At 38.6% G+C, this 23,859-nt stretch overlaps 1 protein-coding gene across 1 annotated transcript in view; it reads right to left on the bottom strand.

Annotated features, from left to right (window-relative positions):
* Positions 1–23,859, bottom strand: part of LOC108539853 (anoctamin-6-like) — a 151,780-nt gene that overhangs the window by 35,600 nt on the left and 92,321 nt on the right. Inside the window, exon 2 of the mRNA XM_017888792.1 lies at positions 21,508–21,587. Coding sequence (XP_017744281.1) covers positions 21,508–21,587 — 80 coding nt within the window. The remainder of the gene's footprint in view (positions 1–21,507; positions 21,588–23,859) is intronic.

Below are 23,859 nucleotides of genomic sequence, written 5' to 3'. Positions count from 1 at the left end.
CTTGGGTCTTCTTACTGATGAAATCCTAAAAACCACACAGGTAACTGAACAGGTGGGGGTAAAGGGCAATACAGACTAGGCCTATATGATTCCATGTGGCTCAGTCTGGGACTCCTGTCTGCTAAGAGAAGACTGCTAAGTGGGGGAGGGCACCAAATATCTCTTCAAATGTAAGCACTCAACATGAGTTATGGAGAGACTGGTTATGAGAGGTTCCTATGCATCCCTGGATGGTGCTTGCACCAAGCAATCCAAACACAGAAATGGTGTGATTTATAGTCACTCTGAACCCTGGTATCCATTTGAACAGGTGGCTGAATAAGACAGCTTCAGAAGGGGCAGCAGCTGCTAGGAGTGGATGGTGTCCCAGCACAATCTGGGGTTGTGGTCATGAAAAAGAAAATAGGGAATGATGTATATAGTGACCTCAAAAGAGTTCATTTTTACTAAATTAGTCCTGAAAGGAAGACGGAGAAATATTTCAGGGCACCGTCAGGCACCCCTGGGTTTAGCAAGGTGAACATGTTTTCTGTAATGTGGACACTCAACTGGAATGTGGCATGCAAATTTTAGAAGGGCACCAACCCGCTGACGGACTTTCCATTATAATTTACATGCCGCCTGAATAACTACCAAGTTATCAATTGTGTATTTTGACTCATACATTTCTTTAGATTCAAAACATACTACTTATTTGGTATACAAATAATTTCTGTTGCAAGTTAAAACTGATGCAGAAATTCTTAAAAAAATAGTCTTGTGTTTTATGTAAGTAAATGGCTATAACTAGTTCTGAAACAGCTGAACTTGTTATTTTCAGTCATTTCTCATCAAGGATAGATGTAGTTCACTTATAAATACCATTAGATTGTGCCATGAAATGCTTTGTATGCAAGGGAATGTTCACATATCAATGGCTTCCTGATTTACCTCTGTTTCCGTTTGCCTGTGTTAAACTCTAGAGTTCTATCATTAGAATAGAACGTTGTAGACCCGGGTGAGGATGAAGGCACAATGCCTTGAGCATAATGAGTATTAAATATTTCCCTCTAGTTCATGCCAAGGAAGCAGTACTTTTATCAAATGGAGTTCTCATAGGATTTTCCGTATTGTTAAAATTTCTGAAAAAGGGTAGAGGAAATATGAAAACAACTTTGAAATGACTTTTAAAATTAAAACTTCCTTAAACATCATTAATTAACAAGGGTGGAAGATGCTGAGTTGGGAGCCTTCTTATGAGGTAGAGTACTCTTACTGAATCTTTTTCTTAAACCCAGAGTTATAATTGTAATTTTCATTAGCATGACTATATATATATATTTCGCTTTCCTGTTTTCCCACAGACTTTTGACCATTTAAAAAATCTCAATTTAGCTTTCCTTAAAGGTGATCTGCAGAAAAGGAGAACAATAAATAGTCAATAAATGAAAACAAAAAAATGTGAAAATGCCTATGGGGTTGTTTTTACACTCTCCTTTTCTAGAAGAAACCATCATCCATTTGCACTGTTCTCATCTGGAAGTGGTAATGCTGGTAAAAGAAAGATTTTTCTTAGGAGAGATCTCTTAAGAGAGATCAAACTTTAAGATATTTCCAATAAAGCATTTCAACAGATAGATATAATAAGACAGGTGGTAAAAGAGGACATTTGTGAGAGTGAATGATTATCCTCCTAGAGGTTAACCTCTTAAGGTTCCAATATCCTCAAGGCATCTTGCTTTAATATCCACTGTGGATTTAATATCCAGCCATGCTTACTTCAAGCTTTTTTGACCCTGTGAGCATTTTCAGTTTGTACCATCTCCTGAGGAAGAATGATCTGTACGTTTTCCACGTAGACAAGAGAGTTGTCCTGAATTACATTTCTGAACTTTTAAAGAAATAGCTCCAATCTTATATTCTGGATTCAATTGGAACCAAAATAATATTGCTACAACCAGATTCTTTATGATTTAATGAACTTTCACGATGTTCTATCCACAAACTTGAAGATGCTTAGTTTTATGGAACAACAAATGCAGCTTGACTTTATAACTGTATGTTCCCTTCCACCCATCCTCTGAGTCTTCTTAATTAACTATACTTCAACTATCTTTAGCTTATCTATGTTTGGTTCTTAGACCACAAAACTGGTCACAACTCACAAATACTGGTGGTTCCCAGTCACAAAATCGATAGCTGTGAATTGCCCCCCTTAATCTAAGTCACCTGTGTCACAGGTGACTTGTGTCAAGTTAGTAGACAGTTGTGTCAGGTTAGCAGTCCCTCAAATTTTAAGCTATAGCTACCCAGACTGAAGCTGAGATGAAGATGATAAATAAGGTGTAACTGGGGGCACAACCAAAGTAGAAAGTCTTGGGTTCTTTGCCAGGTTCCCAGATAATTCTTCTGCAGCTTCCCTTAATGTTACAATCTGTCACTCACATAGTGACATGTGTTTGAAAGTCACCTAAGGGTTTCTCCTGGTACAATTTCTTTGGTGAACTCATCTTTTACAGTAGGCTTCCATCTCCAGTCTTGGAACTGCCCTGGGCTATTTTTAGCTTTTCAGCTACACAAGAGTGCTGTCATCATCTGTAACTCCCTAGTCAACCGGTTATGTCACGTGTACCCCTGGGCCACGATCTCAGATGACTGCTCTGGAAATCAACGTTTGCAACTTCATTCAAAGCTAGAGGAAGAAAAACAAATCAGAGTACCTAGTGCCCAGCAAAGCAAAGGATTGTAACAATTCCTACCAGTTGATTCATGTTTTATGTAGCTATTACTTTTCTTCCTTTAACTCAAAAAGCAGTTTACAAGAATGGCTGTTCTTTGTGGTGTGGAAACAGGCATGCACAGATGTTTCCAAAACACAATTTAAAAAAATAAATGTCTCATTTAAAACAGTGGTGCAGGCTGGGCGCGGTGGCTCATGCTTGTAATCCCAGCACTTTGGGAGGCTGAGGCGGGTGATCACCTGAGGTCAGGAGTTCCAGACCAGCCTCAGCATGGAGAAACCCCGTCTCTACTAAAAGTACAAAATTAGCCGGGCGTGCTGACGCATGCCTGTAATCGCAGATACTTGGGAGGCTGATGCAGGAGAATTGCTTGAACCCGGGAGGCAGAGGTTGTGGTGAGCTGAGATCACACCGTTGCACTCCCGCCTGGGCAATGAGAGCGAAACTCCGTCTCAAAAAAAACAAAAACAAAAACACAGTGGGGCAAAAATGTTTTCAGCTGACTATAGACAGTAAATAAATAAAACCTTACAAAACTCTCTTAAAAGAGGATATTGAATATAAGCTATTATTATTTAGCAGGTAAATGAAAAGAGTCCGAAATGAGAATAAAGAACACAGACTTTGGTATCTGGCAGAGCTACTAGCTTCAAATCTTAACTGTGCCACGTACAACTAGCCACGTGCCTTTGTGTGTATATTGTATCTCTTTAAAACTAAACTGACTCATTTGTAAAAAGGGAAAATCATAGAAAGGCAGGGTTATTGTGAAGATTAAGTGAGATGATACATGCAAGGCAATGGCACAAAACCTGGAATATAGTAAAAGCTCAATAAATGTGAGCTTTCACAATGGTATTCTCTACCTTAACAGGTAGCAGTTTTTTATTGATTACTACCTGCGTTGGGTGCATTCACATAGCTTATAATCATCAGAAACTTCCACCCGCATCTTGCTGCTTCTCTCTATTGTTTCTCAGATGATCAGGGATGACTTCTTTTAGCTATCAATTGACCTGTCTTTAATAGGTGTTGTATTACCCTATTACCTGCTGCTTCTTACATGCTTTGGATTGGGCAACCAGATTAACTGAATCTGTTGAAATTCTCTCAAATTACAGAGTAGTGCTTTGGTTTTGGACATCAGAGGCTTTTAGTCTTTCTTCAGGTTCCGAGTAAAGTGTGATAAAGAGGAGGCCCTTATTCCACAAAAGAATAAAATATGTTAAGGGCTGTTAAATTGTATTCTACCTCTTCTCCTAGCCTCTTTCAAAAGAAGAGGTAAGACATCTGGCGTCAAGAAGAATAAATGCAATACCATTAAAGAATGATAAACAGAATCAGAGCCAGAGAAGGTAGCAGGAAGACAATGTACTAACCACTGAGACAATTGTAGTTGTTCTGATCTTAACATGCAAACTGGCACAAAGCCTCTTGGCAGCAAGGCAAAAGGAAAATATGTTCAATGATATAGTCCTGCTATCGGAAAAAAAGGAAGCACTCTGATTTTTTGGAAGGATAAAGCTTTATGTGGGACCATATATAAAAGCACCCAATTTTTTTACATTTCCTTAATAGACAATGTCCTTGGCAAGCAATTGGGGTTATGCAATATAAAATATAGATGACCTTTGACTTTTTCATCTTTAGTTCTCATATTGCCTCCACCTCTGAGGCAGCTAGTTTAGCTTTCAATCTGTTCCATCTATTGCCATCGTTCTAGTCTGTGCTCTTGACCCCTACTAATGAGGTTACAATTAACACCCCATTGGTCTCCTTGCATCTGTTTCTCCTGTTCACCAGTTTACCTTTTACATTGCCACCAGAAGGATGTTCCTAAACCAATATGCTCAGCAAGTCACAGAAGAGTTCAAAAACCATTAGCTACTCCTAGCAACCTCTAGAGGAAGTCCAAACTTTTCGGATGCCTTATAATCTGATTATATGCCACATTTTATAAACTATTACTCCCCATTCCTAACCTTCCAACCCAACTATCTTTCTCATCAGTCTCTTGACTACGTCACGGTCCTTCCTCTTTCTACTCCTTTGCTCCCATGGTTTCTCTGTCCTGAAATCCCCTCCCCCTCTCCTAACCACCAACTCCTTACCAACTATCCAAGTCTTAACTCTCCTTTAAGGTCCAGCTCAGTTCTTCCTTGGAAGCCTTCCTACCAACTTGGGTTCATGTTTCTCTCTCTCTTCTTGTACCACCCTCTGTGCCAATGGATGTGTGTTCCATAGACCTCTGAGGGTTCCTGACCCTTTTGGGAGACCTGCAGGGTCAAAACCATTTTTATAATACTAAGATGTTATTTGCCTTTCTAACTGCATTATCATATGCAGTGATGGTGCAAAAGTCATGGTGGGTAAAACTGCCAGCACCTTAGCACAATTCCACATTGGCACCAGACTGGATGAGCAGGCATTCTTCACCACCACATGCTCACAGTGAAAAAAGCAAGTTGTCACTTCCTTTAAGAATGTTCTTGATGGAGCAGTAATAAGTACTAACTTTACTAAATCTTGAGTGTTGAGTAAACGTCTTTTTAATATTCTGTGGGAAGAAATGGAAGTACCCATTCAGCACTTCCGTTGCACATAGAAATATGATCATTGTCTCAAGGGAAAGGGATTGCAGGATTTTTGAGTTGTGTGTTAAAACTGCCTTTTTTTTTCTTTCTCACAGAATGCCATTTTTACTTGACAGATGACTGACACAAAATTTGGTTACACAGACGAATATTTAGCAGATACTTTCTCGAAAATGAACAACATGCAACTGTCATTTCAAGGAAAACAACTGACAACATTTACTGTTAGTGACAAAATACAAGTTTTCAACCAAATATTAGAATTTAGGACAATTAAATTCACCACTGTGAATTTGACAGCTTCCTAATAGTCAACGACTTTTCTGTTGAGATTGAAGGTAATGTTAACAAATGTGATTTTTTCATATCATATAATGAAATGAGTAAACATTTGTAAAATCTAAACTTAGTGAATCGATACCTCCCAACTGACCTAAGCATGGTGGCAAAAATCATGCTTGGGTGAAGGTCCCTTCAAAATGCAAGGCAAGTTTTTCATGTAGGGAAAATTCATTAATACAGTTTCAACATTCCACATTGCAACCAACCTTTATTAACTACCACTTGTTGAGTTTTATTGTGGAATCCAAGAAGAACATCCTCAATTATCTGAAAAGGCTTTAAAATATGCTTCCTTTTTCTGACCACTTGTCTATGTAAGACTGAATCATCTTCATGTACTTCAACCAAAACAATATATTGCAACTTTTAAGTGCAGAAGCAGATATAAGAATCCAGCTGTCTTTTCTTAAAGAGATCTGCAAAATGTACAAAAAATGACACCCTTCTTACTATAAGAGTTATTCTGCATATTTATATTAATGTGTATTGGTTGTATTTACATGAATACATATTTTTTAAATTTCTCAGTTTTAAGTTCTAATTAGTAGATATCAACAGATAAATCCACATTAAAAAGAAAACTCTGAGATCGATACTTTTCTATTTAGAGTGTGAAGCGTAAGAATATTAAAAATTTAGAACTGTTTTTTTATACCACTTTGACTCTTAATTTTACATCATGTTATAATAGTATAATACATATATGTCATGTATTTTTATGTACATATATCATCTTAATGGGAATATAACACTGAAGGAAAAAATACTTACTTTTAATCTATAACACCTAAGAAAGTGAGCCAACAGATTATTGAATTGACTTGAGGTAACACGTAAAAGTATTTAATAAAACCATTTTATTCAAGTTTTATAATTAGGTGGTAACAGACTAAATCTGTTTCAGAAAATTCACAACTCCATTCCATCCAAATGCAGTTGTCAGTTTCTATATTCTATTAACATTTTAAATTGTATTCTATTGAAGAAAAGTATTTCCCTCCTATCTTTGTACATGCAGTTCCCTCTTCCTAGAATCTCCTTTGCTCCCTTTCCTCTTCATGGAGATTTTCCCTCGCAGCTAGCTTAGGTTTACTCCTTATATGCTCACAGCACACCTTGTACTTCTCCTTAAATGTCACTTCTCACAACTTTAATTGTCAAGTTATTTGTGTAATTATTTGATTAATGTCTGTCTTTCTCACTGGAATATATGCCTCAAAGGGACATAGACTGTGCCATCCTTTTAGTGATATTTCCCAACAGTATCTGCTCAACAGGGCTATGGGAACATTAAATGGATAAATATTATTAAATAAATTAACTGAAATTAATTAAACCTTTATCCTGTGACATTCTGTAACATGGCAGATAAATTAACAGGGGAAGAAAATTCCATTACACATCACAGAAGAAATAAATAAATCTGATTCTTATTTTTAAAGGAATTATTTGGAGAACAGCTCAGTAGGTGGCAAAAGTGGTAATGGGAAGACTATGAGTCCAGGGAAGAGAGGTGGAGCCTACCTGAGGAGGTGAGCAATGGAGATGAGAAGTAAGCGACAGATTGAAGCTATAATTTATACTTAGAATTAGCAGACCCTGTTAATTAACTGGATGGGGCTGAGAGCGCCTCAGTTATCAACAGGGTGTCAAAGAGCCTCAGGTTTCTGGCTTGAGAAGCTGCAAGGATGATGATTACATTTATCAACATTCAGACAACTGAAAGAGAAAAAAGACTAGGAGGGAAAGACTAAGTCCCTGAGGTTTCTATGTGGCAGTATCAGCATGCAGGGCTGAGAGGAAAGATTTAAGAAAAGGATAAACTTGGGAGTTGTCAACATAGAGCTCGTCATGGAAGCTGAGGAAGTGAGTGTGAGAAGGAGAGAGAGTGAGAAAAGATGAGTGGGGCTCAGCTCTGAGGAATCTAAGGGATAGGAAGTGCTTGGGTGACATAGGGCAGGAAGTGAAACAGCAGAGAAGTGGCCAGAAAGAGAAATGGTCAATGTAAGATTATCTTTGATTTGCTTCTCCCTCACCCCCAACTCTCCTTTCCATATTCCCTGCTTCTGCCCAGTCCCCACTGGGACTATTATGGTCATCTCCTAACTGGACTGCCTGCATGTTGCTTCTCCCCCAGTTCATCATACGTCCTCCCACCAGAATACTCTCTCTGCAGTGGTGCTTTCCAACACAGTAGTCATGAGCCACACATGGCTACTGAAATTATATGAATAAGAATTAATAGAATTCAGTTCTTTGGCCTCAATAGCTGCATCACAAGTTGTCTCCATACCCAAGTGTGGTCAGTGGCTATCGTGTTAGCACAGAGACAGAACATTTCCACCGTGAGATAAAGTTCTGTTCGACAGCACTGCTACAGCGCTGCTTTCTCTCTTCAGCTCAAAAGCCCAAACTCTTTAGTCCAACATTTCTACATTCCACATTATCTTTCCAACATCCTCTCCTCTCACTTCCCAAGATAAGCTCTAGACTCAATGCAAACTGGGCACACCCCACTAATTTCCATCTTCATTGATATGTTCATGTAATGCTATTTGGACACCCTTCTGTAATAACCGTGATAGTTATGTATGAGCTCGGCTAGGCTATCGTACTCATTTATTATGCAATGAAACACTAATCAAGGTGTTGCTGTAAAGGTATTTTGTAGATGTGGTTAACATCCAGAATCAGGTGACTTTCAAGTAAAAGAGATTATTCTCCATTATCTGTGTGGGCGTTATCCAGAGGTCAGTCAAAAGAACTGGTAAAATCCTGATTGATCTAGATTCTGGCACAGATTTCAGTATCTACCAAAATGTAGTCTTCAAGGTTGAGCTATATACCACTTCCTTCAAAAATACAAACCTGATTTTATATATATATATACACACATATATGTACATGTACACATATATGTGTGTATATGTACACATATATGTGCATATATTTTTTTGGTAGCTAAACATGTATATGTACACATATATGTGTGTATATATGTATATATGTGTGTGGTGTGTGTGTGTATATACATATTTATAATTTTTTTTTTTGTAGAGATAAGGTCTTATTATGTTGCCCAGGCTGGTTTTGAACTCCTGAGCTCAAGCAATTCTCTTATCTAGCCCTCCCAAAATGCTAGGATTATAGGCATCCAGCCCAAACCTGATTTTTCTAAGGCAATGATTCTTAAACCTGGGTGTACATTATAGTCATCTTTTAAATGTTACATAAACACAGTCAGGTTCTACTAAGACCAAGATAAGCACATGAAAGTGGAGCTTGGGCCTTCATATTTCAAAAGCACGATCTAGGTAATTCTGATGCACAGCCAGGGGTGAGAACTACAGCCCTAACTGAATTCCTCTAGCACTTCCTAAGTGCCTAACAGAACTCATCAAACACTACACACTGCCTTACAGTCTTTCATTCAATCAACCAACCAGCATCAACTGCACAACTAACATTTGTCAGACAATAAGACAATGCAGGAGACTGAGGTGAACAGTCTGCTCACTCTTGGCCCTGTGGATAAATGCTGAGTTAGACTGCTTTGTATTTCTCTAAGCATATTGATTAATATATACTGAATGAAAATTTTACTCCAAAATTTAGTGAAGCTAATAGTGGCTTATATTCAGAATAGTACATAACTTAAATAGTCTATCTCTAGTTCATTGAAAATTATATAACATGTGTGAGTGCTCAACATATTTATTGACAGGTTGTGCTGTTGGTATTTTATAATATTGCTGGGTATGATTAATTCTCAACCTGTTGATAATTTGGTAGGTACTGAAGTGTCTGTAACTGTACTTTCTCAGGGGCACAAGTCATCAAGGCTCTTGCCTGATCTTCTAAGAATAGAACTAATTCCTGATGCCAACACACTCTGATTTCATTTGAAAGGGAATGATACAGGGTATGGCAGGGCTGAGTAACGTAGGGCTGTGGCCTTTTCAATCCTAGCTAGCCCTTTCCCTGTAATGTGCTTAGCCAACTACAAGCATCCATAAGTGTTAGGTAAGACTATTCACTATATTATTATGAACATCATTTTAAGATAGCTAAAATGTTTCTCAGTCACCATGCAGTCACTGAACAACACCCCAGTGAGGATATCTACTGCTGATCTTTCTGCTTTTTATATATGAGGAAACAGGTTCTAAAAGGAAAAGTGACTTGTCCACAGGGGCCTGAGAGCAGGGTTGCATGGAAAGATAGGGCTTCTAATTCTCTGGAGTCCATCTTATGTTCAACTTCCTAGGAGGGGAACCTTTAAAATGGCTTTCACCTACAAAAAAGGAAAATTAAAATAAGTAAAACACTTCCAAAGTCTCAGAAGTACCTCATCTAATTCACCTCTTTTAATCTTCTTCCTTCATATTTCACAGATAGTATATTTGCTTTTTAAAAACACTTAAGGCAGACGAAAGTACATGAAATGGTAGTGACACCATTAGCATCACTGAATGATCTGTCAAAATTTTCATTATTTGTTTTTATTTTAAGGAAGTCAGGAAAAAAATCTACAATTTTTTTCCACACATCCTCCTAAAATCAACACACACAAATTTGCAATCAAATTTTATTCCAGCTACAACTATGGTCTTGACTTGATATATTATAATACATGCTAACATCCTAAAGATCCATATTATTGGTTTGCCCATTATAATCAATGAAGATGCTGTTTGGGAGTTATTATAATCTGTCAGGTCATATTATTCTACATTTCGAAGAGTGACTCGGAAGAAGGAGCTGTAAATGCTTTTTCCTTTTCAAGGAGCCATTAAGAGTTTTCTGGGTAAAGGCATATTTATAGTTTCTTACCAGAGACAGACTTGAGGAATACATTTGAGACTCATAGTAAAAATGCACTTTATTATTATTTATTAAAATAAGGAAAGCTACAGTTAACTAATGGGACCTCAGAAATAAAAAGCTTTCAAATCATCTTTCCAAAGCCCTTCAGCCTTCCAAATTAATCAAGAGTTCAAAATACGGGAGGGATGGCAGAAACTGAAATCCCACTGGTCTCTCCTTTTCAATATTCTGGGAGTCTTGTGAATTCACATCGTGTGTACATTCCCACCAAGTTCTGTCTTTCTCTTTAAATTTTTATTACAACATTTTACATCCATGCTGCTTTTTAGGTCATGAGACAATGAGGTTATTTGCCAGCAAACTCTCAACTTTAACTCAATTATTTTGCTTCTGTGGCTTTCCTGGCCATTATTGTGATTATGCTTCTAGATGACTTATAATTAAATGAGTTCCATGGTAAATACTGATATCACATCTTTGTTCAGAATGCCCAGGCCTCCCTGCTTTCCTCACCCATGTTTTTGTCAAATTAATTTTGACATTCCCCAGATAACAGATAGCTTGCTGAATTTCAAATGTGATACTTTGTGGGGTGGGAATTCACAAGACATTTTACAGCTAAGGATTTCTGGAAATAGTGGAATAAAACCAGGTGGAATAAACACTGTTATATGGAGAAAGGAATTACATCATTTGGCTGCTGCTAATATGTTACATGAGGAAAAAAACAAAAAAGGAGCAATGCAGATACATTAACGAACTGCATAAAACTCAGTGGGGTGAGATGTCACAGAAACCTCCTTTTCCTTCATTCCCCACTTTCTATCAGTTACCAAGTCAATCAATTAGAAATTGCCAATTGCCATGTCCCACTGACATGGCCTGGTTCAGGCATTCATTATCTCCATGCTAGATTGTTATCCATTTCATCTGTATTTCATCTCCTCCAAGGTGTGAGGTATTTTAATTATGATAACGTCTTTCTACTGAAATGAAATCTAGTTGCTCATATATACCTCATGGGTCTTAATGCTACATTTTGCAATGCCATCCACCAATTACTCTTGACAAATAATGAAATGTTGCTGTCATGTTCTCACCTAAATATCAGCATCTTCCACTATGCGGATCATTCCCTCTCAACATGCTCCCCTTTAAAAGTCAGCACTCAGAATGGGAGGTAGCTTTACCAATACTGAGCAGGAAAAGCTGAGTATTTCCTTTAGTCTGGACACAGGTACAAATGCAACCTAGATTTTCATTAACCTTTTGACATTGTTATCACATGCTCAATTCACATGGAGCTTCATTAACCAAATATCCAGTCATTTCATGTGATCCATCATTATTCTCTGCTCTTATGCTCTTTACTTAAACAGCTGATTACTTAAACAGCTGATATTTATGAATTAGGGGCAGGAATTTACTTTAATTCATATTGATTTTTGTCTCCTCTAGAAATTGATTTTCATCCATTATTCCACAGTTTTAAGAACAATTGCCCAGATAAGCATGCTGTCACCAGGCACACATTTCATTTTGTACTTAAATACATTTTTTCCCACACATCTTGCTAAAATCAAAACACATAAAAATGTCTGTGGCGCTCTCCTATTCTGTCAGTCTAATAACCTCCATTAAAAAAAGTAATGTATTCATTTTGGGATGACTTACTTTATTGAACTCATCATGTTGGCTCCTAATGACCTTTTTTCTAATATTCACAAACCATCTCTTAAACATCTCAATCTGGAATATGGAGATTAGTGCTCCAGCTCCAGTGTCTCCATTTATGAGAATTTAGCCTATGCCCAACTTCTACCCTAACTTCACCCCTTTTGGAGAACTGTCACATTTGCCCCACTAGGTTCTGGCAGCTGTCCTAGTCCCTGTATCACCTCGAGACGACCGCTGCACTTCCCAAAGCAAATCTACAAGTGCTTTTAATACCCTGGTTAACTCATTTGGAACAATTATACTCCTTTCTAAAACATTCTTGGGCAGCATGAGCTTCTGTAGACTTCACCAGACCTTTAACCATTATCAATCTAAAGTTCACTTTCATTAGCAGAAAAGACAAAAGTAATATAGAAGCTAGTAAGCTGTTTTCTCATTCATCTCATACAGTTAAATTGACTTCCTTAAACTGTGGGCCAACCACTGCTTCTTCATCATCTCACATAACTCAAAAATCAATCAATCTCTCTGATCATGCTAAGCATTTTTTCACAAGTCTTGACTTACTGAGGGAGGACTTTCATTTTACACTCACGTTTTTAGGCTAAGAATGGAAAAAATAAGATTAGAGTGTTCAAGAGGATTATTAGTACAGAATGATCATTTGTTAGCCTTCTGAGTTAAATTGGCTTTAGCAGGTCTTGTCTGACTGGGCCCAGCAACTTAATCACCATTTATGACTGTTTCTCTGAGAAAATAACATTCTATATTCCAAAGAAGTGACTCTGAAAAAAATTTTAAATGACATCTTTGCATGTTGAACTGCTTCACTTTTGCTCATACTCCCCAATCCTAACAAATCCATGAATTTAGCTTTTGAATCAGCCACACAGAGCAAATAAATATTCCTCCATATTCAGACAAAAATGCACATTCCATCACCTTCTGTTCTTGAATGCACAAAAAGCTTTCAACCTTGAAATGCCATGTGAATTCCTACCATAGCAAATGGGCCAATTTAGCAATTCTTACTAGTCAGTTTATCTCTGATCTCATTTCCCCCTTTTCAGAGTCCTTTTGCCAAATGAATATTCCTTTGTTTGGTTTTCTTTTTTGGTTGAGTTTCTTTTCTTTTTTAGTTTGGCAAGCTTAGGGCCAAAGACACAAGGCAAAGTCATCATATTTCTTTGTTTATAGAAGGCAAAAGAGTGTAAGTCCAAGTGAAAAAATGTTTGACTTATTAAAATGCCTTATTCCCAGACTTTCTGATCCTGAAGATCTGGGAGTGTGTGGGGAGATCTTGGGACTTTAGTTGGGTTTCTGGGATTAGCCAGAAAGGTCTTGGATTGACCATAAAATAGACCAAAATATTTTTCAATAGCCCGAACACCAATTCAGTTGCTTCAGAAATAACCAAAACAAAGTCTGGACTGCTCAAGGAAAAAAAAAAAAAGGTGAAAATAGATCTTTGAACCCACTTTGAGACAAAACTTGCAAGCAAAAATTTGTAGACCTGTGGGCAGCTGGCTCTGATTCTCTCATACCTTTCACACCTCAGGGCAAAGAAGATTAATGTTCTTTTTCCCAAGTGCCACTTCCAGACCATTACTCCTCAATGTTCTTGGAAGAAAATTCATTTCAGGTCCATGTGAATAGAATACAACCCCAAAGCTTCCTAAAGTCTATCATTTCCAAATTCCCAGCTGCTGCTCTTGGTTCGCTGAAATTCTGATTCCGGGCTCACATGTTCTTCTCCACTATGCATCCAGAGACACGACATGACCAATGCACTCTGGTCCCTCAGTAGCATCACTTCTTACTGCCAATCACCTTCTCCCTTTCATGCAGTAATGCCATAGTCCTACCCTGGCCCTTGCCATCCTGAAAAATTCAAGAAGCATTTATTTAAGAAATATTCAAAAAGGACTTATTTAAGAATCCCTCTTTCTAACCACAACTATATCACCTATTCATTGCACAAGACCCCAGGGGCCCCTTGACTTTTTCTAATCAATCTGCAGACCCTCTTCTTTCTTCCCTTCCTTCCATCTTTAGGGCCACATTCCAGAGCTCACTGTTTCAGTGACATCTTGCCAATACTGTACACTCCATAATGCCCATCTACAAAGCCCCAACTCTGGCTGAAGGCTGCTATCTGCATTCTTGCTGTCTGAATGATGTTGGAGAAAGCCACACAGTAGGGCAGCGTGGTAGGACTATAAATTCAGGATCGTCAGCCCCACACAGGCCCTGGCCCCAGCCCAGAAAGCCTAGAACTTTTTCCAGGTTTCTCCAGTTAGCCTGCTCGCGCTCTCTCTCCAAATTGGTTAAATCAAACTGTATCTATTCTACACTTGCTCCCCAAAGCTGGACTTGAATGGGAAAAACATACAACCACCCAACCTTGACCATGATCACTACCCTTGAGTAGGCTTTCATCACTGCCAGCAATGACATTCCATTTCCCCAGTACATTCACTTTCCCACTCTTCCAGATGAGTGTCTCACCCCTTTCTCCTCTCTTCAGATCCCCTTTCCCTCAATCTTAGCTAATGCCTTGCTTTCCATTTCACTGGTAAATGAAAACCAATCAAGAAAAGGATTCAGCAATCTTCTACTATCAAATCTATTGAACTAATTTCACCTGTGTCCCAATAGGCTGGCTTTCCTCTTACTTCTAAGAAGGAACAGACCCTACAGTTATGGCCAATCCCTCCACTTACAGATGGGATTCCCTTCTTGCCCTCTCAGGGACATTATACCAGTAATTCTTCCCTCTCACTCTTGTGTCATCAGATTTTCTCTCCCTACTGAACTGCTCCCACTACCTGACAAACAGTAATTCCTGCCATCTTAAAACTCTCTTCACGGTAATCATCCTTCCAAGTACTACCCCTTTCTCTGTATTTCTTGCTTGGCAAAAAAAAAAAAAAAAAAAAAGTATATAATATTATATTAATATATAGTATATATATTTATATTATATTTATATATTTTTAACACACACCATCATATATTAACATCATTTAGACACATACACACACACACAGACACAAAAGTGTTACCTAAATTCTCTGTATCCAGTTCTTCTTCTTCCATTCTGTTTTGAATCCTTTCTAATAAGGTTTGGATTCTACCACTCAACGCAAACCCCTCCCATCACGGTCTTTTCCCTGTTGTTAAATACAATGGTCAATTCTGCATCATCATCAGAATTTGGTCATTCCTTCCTACTTTATACTTTCTTCACCTGGCTTCCAAAGCACTTCACTTTCCTCCCACCTCACTGGCTCCTCCTGGCTCAGCCTGTCCTGCCTGATTTTTCCTCATCTCTGTGACCTGTAAATACTGGTGCCCCCGGGCTCAGTCCAGCATCTCCTCTCTATTCTATCTCACTGCTTTCCTCGCTGCTCTCATTCAGTCCCATGGCTTTAAACATCACCTGTGTGCTGACAACTCTCAGATCGGGAGTTGGGTCCCCCTCTTTAACTCTTACTCCAGGTTCATATATCCCACTGTAAACTGACATCTCCACCTGAATGTCTCAAACTTTACATATCCAAAACAGAATTTTGATTTTTCTCCTGCACATCCTCTCCCTAAACTGCTCCTTCCACAGTCTTCTGGATCAAAAACTTGGAGTCATTCCTTGATTGCTCTTTCTCACATTTGATCTGTCAACAAATTCTATTGCTTCTACCCTCAGAATGTATTCAGAATTTGAGTATGTCTCTCTACCACCATAATAACACTCAGGACCAACCCACCACCATCTCTCCTTTGGATACCTGAGATAGTCTAACAGGTCTCTCTGCCCCTGCTGTGCTCCTCCATAATCTATTCTCAGGACAGTCCAAGGGATCCTATGAAAACAGGTCAGTTCAGGTTGCTCCTCTGCTCAAAATCTGCCAGTTTACTCTCCAAGGGCTCACCCTCAAATGACTTCCCAACTCAGAGTAAGACCAAAGTCTTTACAATGGCCTATGAAATCCTCATATCTATTATTTTCTCGATCTTTCTACTCCAGCCACAGTGTTCTTCCATTTCCTTAAATGTATCTAACCAACTCTCCTACCTCGAGCCCTCTGTTTATGCTGCTCCTTCTGCCGGGAAAGCTCTTCCTCCAGATTTCCAAAGCGCTTGCTCCAGCAGCACCTTGAGGTTTTTTCACTTGGCAACTTCTCAGTGAGATATTCCCTAAACACCCTACTTAAAACTGTCACCCCCCACTCCACATACACACACATAATCCCTACTTTTTCTCTAAAGGATTATCTCACATTTATTTTGTGTTTTATGTCTCCCCCATCAAAATGTTAGCTCCACAAGTGCAGGGATTTTTTTTTCTGTTTCTTCAACTAAAATAGTAGATATCGAATGAATATTTTAGTAAATTAATATTTTAACTCTTCCTTGGGATCACATGTGTTTGCATATGGTTGAAGATAATCAAATTGAATTTCAGGGAATCAAAAATATTTTCCTATAAAGGAGTATCTTCCCTCAAAAAGAGAGTCAGTTACACAAAATCTCAAAGGGGGATAATTACTCTTCAGACTTCCTTCTCTCTGTGTATCTATGATGCTTAATTAATGGGACATATATTTGTTCCCCTTTAATCTTCATCTTCCTGAGTCTATTTTTCTATTTAGCGTTTCTAAATCCTGTGGTTGCTCATCATCTTCCCTAATTTATCCTATTATAAACCTAATACTCTTTTGCCATCCCAAATTCTTATTACTTATTCCAAATTTCGTAGAGACTAAGCAATGAAAAACATCTTCAGTTGGCATGAGATCAGAGGCAGTAGGAATCTTCCAGCTTCTCAAAAGTCAGTAGGTTTATATATAAACCTTGAGTTCTAGAAAGGCTGGAAAATGGGGGTATTACTAGTCAGTCTCAGACCATAAAACATAATTCCTTGGCTTTCTCTTTCCTTCCTTGTGTTTTCATGTTGACCACAACCTGATTTCTATCCATGGCAGTATCTTCGCTTGCTGCAAGCAGATTCACCACTGCTAGATCAGAATCCTTTCCCACACCCCATCCTTCAGCCCATGTGTACTCAGGCAACTGGCCCATATGAGTTCCTGGGTCAGTGTCAGCTGAGTCAGGGTTTCTAGAAATAGCCTTGACCATTACTGCTCCCCCTACATCTCCAGTTATTTTTTTTCAACTCCTTGGGGCTTGGAATCAACCTGGGGTCTGATGGGCCAGCCCTGACTGCCCCTTAGATCTCCTTTGCTCTTAACCAGACCTGGGATTGGGCAAACTGGGGGGAAGTGTGGGATATCCTGCATGCAACCACATTGCAGAACAATATTTATCTGCTCCATCACCATGTGGACACCTCCCCATCCTCAGTTTGAATCACATGACCTATTTCTGCAGTCTCTACTTTTAAGACTGAACTCCACAAGGTTATCTGAGTCTCTGGTACTCAGTTCCCAGCCTCACTTTAACCGATTTCCTTCCCCAGAGTAATCATGCACCTAATCTATTTTCTTCCATGTACCCAAATGATAGTCACCATTCACATAGTTTCAGAACATCTGGCTATGCCACCATTTTCTTGACTACATCCTCCTTGAACTAACTGCTTTCAAGGTAACAATGGATGAGTTATGCTTATCAATATATTGAACAAATAATGTCAGAGACAATAACAATGTTGGAGAAAACAAAACAGTATGGGAAAAATGTTCATGATAAAATGTTAATGAAACAAGTTATCAAACTGATTTCATTGTGCTTAAACAAAAAACTGAACCAGGATTGAGACAGTTTCCCACCACAGCAAGATCATCAAGTTACTTTCTAATGTCAATATTTGCCGGGTCCCTTTTACCTGGACTCTCACCCACACACCCACCTTACCTTGAAGTGTGTCTACAACAGTTTCTAGTTTCAACACATTCCCAGCTCCTCATAAGCTTTGGGGTAGCAAGAACACATGCACCTTATGTTCACATCTCTGTTTATCACTCACCATTTTTGCATAGTTTGGCTAAACTTACTTGCCTCAGTCTGCAAAGTGGAGCAGGAGCTGGAGAAGAGCAACACAAATATGCAGGTGACAGGTAATCAATGGACAAACTCTGCAGCAAGCGAGAGAAGAAGCCACTGAAGATGCTGCCAAGAGCAAGGTAGGCTGTGGCCTCCAGGCCATGTGGGAGGTTCACAGCAGCATTTATTTCACTGTGATTTATGCACACTATATATACAGCAGTGCTGGCTTTACCCAACTAGTCACATTAGAGACACCTGAGCTGTGAAGGAAAACTTGAATGTGCTTATGATGCCAGCGACCAAGACTATTCAACTGGCAATGTTCTCTCAGGCCTCGTTTCAAAGGAAAGAAAAACAGAAATTCTGAAGGAAATGAACTAATAATGATAAGCATTTTAGTCTCCCTGTTAGCCAAACTCTATAAATACACCCCATTGTATAAAAACACTAGGCTCTTGATCCTTCTAAAATCTGAACTATTTGAGGATAAGGCCCAAGTAAACATGAACTAGGCTTTGCTTTATTTCGGTTCAACTCTGCAAACTGCAGTTGGACTTTCCAAAATGCCAGATGGAGAAAAATAGAATATCGATTTTTCAGCTTCTTTTATTCCTCTTTTCAGTCTTTTTTCAATTTTGCTTTGCCTTTGGATTCTTTCTGCTCCCAGGTGTGTACTGTGACACCCATTTCTGATTTTAAAATGTGGCTTGAATCAACTTACCTGATTTTGTCCTGGCATTTGCCTGCCTATACAATGGGAGCCACCCATTTTCATTGACGCTGTAAGCTTCTGCCTACAAAAAGAGCTGACCTTAAATATAATGCTTGATTCCCCTGGGCACCATATTCTCAAGGTACCACTTCTACACCTTCTGTTTGTTTACCATGGAGACAGCAGTTTATGTTTACTGTGGAACCGGGAGTACGCTGGTTAAGCTGATGCTAAGGAGAAAACACAAGCAGTTACACAAAGAAGTAGCCTTAATGAGCATCAGATGTGTGAAAATCTATGAAGCACAAGAAAATCCCAGATTCTCTCCTGAATATGTTATGAACCCAAAACTAGAGAAAGATAATAGGCAGGATATAGAAATCTGGTATCAACCACACGTACAGGACTATGTGATTAACAGTTTCAAATGCCATCACTGCAGTCTAACAATATGACTCACGGTAATTCTGTAAGCATGAGAGTGAAAAATAAAAAAGTGGGGATTTAGCCTAAGAATCTCCTTCCAGCTTGGGTGTTCTCAGATTCACTGTGAAAACAAGTCTTTCAATAAGGTAAATGTATTCTGTGAGCCTGGAGTTCCACCCCTGGTCGTTCTAGCTTAGACTAGCTGTCTTCTTCCACTTTGAAAAGGAAAGTGTGGTACTCAAGAAGTTAATGCTGAAGGTGGAGGAATATTATCGGTGTATCTGCCTTATCTGTGGCAACAACACAGCAGAGACTTGCCAGTCTGCAACACTGCAATACACTCAAGGTTGTTCCTGAGGAAAATACTTTTATTTTCACATAGGAAATTGGTGTGAACTATGTATAGGTTTACCAGGCGCACCAACACCTTGTTGCACACACTTTTTTTTAGATTAGACATGTTGCTTTATGAGTATCAACAAAAGGAGACAAAAACAAAACAACAAAAAAAAAGGCAGCTTCATGAGTGTCTACCAGTATTACACTCAAATGTGAAATGTCTGTGTCAATTCTGCTTTCGGTCTCTAACTGCAAAAGTCAGAAAAACCACAAAATTGCTCTGCTACTTTAAGATGCAGGAATATTGGTGGGCATTCACAATTTCCCTTTACCAGAAATCTTATTGAATATAATAGGAAAGTCGTTGAATACTACGTCTTTCTATTATATCCAGGTGATTTTCACAGTAGGCAATCTGCTAGTACACCACAGGAGTCCCACACTTTGAAATAAAACGGCATTGTGGATACAGTTTTATGTGCCATCCCTTTTCAGTCCAGAGCACTCTAGTTTCTTTACTCTTGGTTGAATTGACTAGGCAATCCATAAAGAGTGAGCAAGAACAGAAAAAGCACATAATGAGGTTTTTTTGGGTCTTTATCAATAATACAATTGGGCTCTGCCAATTACTAGAGTAGTGATTGTATGAGTTCCTGGGTCAGTGTCAGCTGAGTCAGGGTTTCTAGAAATAGCCTTGACCATTACTGCTCCCCCTACATCTCCAGTTATTTTTTTTCAACTCCTTGGGGCTTGGAATCAACCTGGGGTCTGATGGGCCAGCCCTGACTGCCCCTTAGATCTCCTTTGCTCTTAACCAGACCTGGGATTGGGCAAACTGGGGGGAAGTGTGGGATATCCTGCATGCAACCACGTTGCAGAACAATATTTATCTGCTCCATCACCATGTGGACACCTCCCCATCCTCAGTTTGAATCACACGACCTATTTCTGCAGTCTCTACTTCTAAGACTGAACTCTACAAGGTTATCTGCTATATCACACTTTGAAAATAAATTAGAAAAGATTTATGCATTCCTAAAGTGGTAGGCCATTTGCAACAGGGACAAAAATCAGGAAATGTAAGCAGATCCTGGCATGTTTCTCCTACACATTTGGTGCAATAATATGGTACATGAGTCACAGAAACACTTGTTCCCATCTCCCCCACCAAATGAGCCTAATATAAAAATCTATTTAGTATTAAGGATATTTTGCACAAGGCATCCTATGTGCTTAATTTTCTTTAAACAAGGCATTAATAAAATCACAGTAGCATCTAATAAGATTTTTAATTCCTTAAGGGTAGGAACCATGGCTAATCTTTAATCAGTCCAATTTAGTGGGAGCATTTAGCTCCCTTCCTGGTAGAAACAACCAACAGAATATTCCTAGCCCTACGAGATACATGTAGGTTGTATTACTGAAAGCTCCAGGATGAAAGGAAAAGTAGACTATGTTCGCTACCAGTGACTGGCACTGGTCGATGTACCTGTATATGCTTAGAGACTATTTTCCAGAGTTACTAACAACAGATACTGATAGCAATGGTATCAATGAATGGAACAGGAGTTTCAGAAACAAGATGCTATTTTATTACAAAATGAATTCCCATTTAAAATTACATGAACAATATGAAGAACAAACATATGGAGCATGATGCCGAGACAATCAAGTTCAGCAACCTATTCCCGAGAGACACCAGAGCTCTGAACGCACAGTCCCTGCCATAAGATCTATGTAGGATCTACAGCCACTGAAGGAATGCATTCCTAAAACACTTTTATGAGAAAGTTTTCATAAAATTTTCGTGAAAATCTCTTAGCTAGCAAATACAAATTTAAGATAAAGGAGTAGTACTCACAAACTCCGGGGTTCGAAAATCATGCTGACTTTCCAGTGATCCCAAATCGGGGATAATTGTCTGTCCAAGGTTTTCCAACACTAAAAACAAATGAATGAATATATAAACAAATGAAGCACGAACTTGCACTGGCTCACATAGTCCTTTACTTATAAATCAGCGGCACCGGGTTATTAGCATTTGTAGCGCATTGACGGGTTTATATTATTTAACCCTTTCAGCTATCAGAGATATTTAAAAATCTGTAGCAGCTGTTTCATCTATTGGATCTACCAGACTAAGCCAGGGTTGTAGAACACTAGGTCTTAAAATTCTCTAGGCAAGGTCTACCACTGAAAATTATGTAGCTGGTACACAGCAACCAAATGTTACAAAAGTCTAGCTAAGGAACACTTTAGTCTACTGACGTTCTTTGTGCTATTACACGTCAGGGTACTGCTGTAGAGTCCCTTTGTGGGTAGCAATTTTTTCTTTCCTATTTTTTTGAGACAAGGTCTCACTCTGTCACCCAGGCTGCAGTATGTGGCACAATCACAGCTCACTGCAGCCTAGACCTCCTGGGCTCAAGTGATCCTCCCACATCAGTCTCACAAGTGGCTGAGACCACAGGTGTGTATTACCATGCCTGGCTAATTTAAAAACATTAAAAAACTTTTTTTTTTTTTTGGTAGAGTTGGGGTATCCCTATGTTACCCAGGCTAATCAGTCTCGAACTCCTGGCCTCAAGCGATCCTCCTGTCTCAGCCTCTCAAAGTGCTGAGATGACAGGCATGAGCTACCATGCCTGGCTATTTTAAATCTGATAGAAATATAATGGGAGCCAGATAGAATTTACTTGGAGGTACATTAAAAAAAAAAAAAAGAAAAGAAACAGGTGAAATTAATTTTAATAACATAATTTAACCCATACTACCCTAATTATCATTTGAACATGTAATCAATGTAAAAAACTATTCATAAAATATTTTACCTTTTTTGTATTAAGTCTAGAAATCCAGTGTATTATTTTATACTCACAGCACATCTCAGTTCAGACTAGGCACATTTCAAAAGCCCAATAGCTGTTTGTGATTAGTGGCTACCATACTGGACAAGTGCAGTGTTAGAGGGATAGAGAACCAAATCCAGAAGGGAGGTCATTCTGCAAGATGCTCTAGTTCCATCTTGTCAACAAGTTACTGACATGAATAAAACGAATTGTTCCAGGTTAACAATCATTTGCAGCATGTGGTTCTGGATTGGATCCTGGTTTAAATCAACAAGATGTAAATAACTTTTTTTTTTTTTAAACGTGGAAAATTTGAATAGAATTTTGCTATGTAACAATGTTCTGAATAAATGTAAAGAGATATTCTTAAATATTTAAGTAAACTTAAAGATTTAATGTTTAATTAAGTTTAAATAAATATTCTCATTTATCAATAGGTTCAGCCTCTAACAAGTCAATGACATTAACTTGGGAGATCAAATTTAAAGAGCTCTAAAGGACATAACCACTAGCAATACAGGGTTTGTATTGCTAGATACAACTGGATCCTAACTTGGACAAACCAGCTATAAAGGACTTATTTTTCAAAACTGGAGAGTTTGAGTATGGAATAAGTATAAAACTATAAAAAAATTACTTTTGGCTGGGCATGATGACTCACACTTGTAAACCTAGCACTTTGGATGCCAAGGCAGGAGGAGTGCTTAAGCCCAGGAGTTTGAGACCAGCCTGGGCAATGTGGTGAGACATCTTTACAAAAACCGTTTTTATTAGCCAGGCGTGCTGGTTTGCACCTGTAGTCCCAGCTACTCAGGAGGCTGAGGTGGGAAGATTGCTTGAGCCTGGGAGGTTGAGGCTGCAGTGAGCTGTGATCATGCTGCTGCACTCTAGCCTTGGTGACAGAGCAAGATTCTGTCTCAAAAAGAAAAAAATATATAATGCTTTTAATTTTATTCTGTGTGATTTATCTTGGCTTTGTAGTGACTTTTAAAAATGCATACTATATTTTCCCTTAATCCATTTAAAGCTTTTATAGAAGAGAAGGCTGGGTTCCTACTGATCTAGAAAAATTCAGTGACCCAAAAGAAGAAATCTCAACATATATATAGGGCAGAATCAAAAGAGATCTCTACGTGATTGTTTACAAAACCAAAGTTTCAGTCAATAATTCAGCCAATTCAGTTACCAAATACTTAAGTTTGGCACCTCACTAAGAAATCTAATATTTGGATTCATTTTTTTTCTTTATTTTTGTTTTTTCGTTTTTGTTTTGTTTTGTTTTTTTGAGATAGAGTCTTCCTCTATTGCCCAGGCTGGAGTGCAGTGGCACAATCTGGGCTCACTGCAACCTCTGCCTCCCAGGT

Source organism: Rhinopithecus bieti, unplaced genomic scaffold (assembly GCF_001698545.2).
Source record: "Rhinopithecus bieti isolate Rb0 unplaced genomic scaffold, ASM169854v2 scaffold_17653, whole genome shotgun sequence".
Taxonomy (NCBI): Eukaryota; Metazoa; Chordata; class Mammalia; order Primates; family Cercopithecidae; genus Rhinopithecus; species Rhinopithecus bieti.
This window is presented reverse-complemented; position numbering and strand designations above follow the sequence as displayed.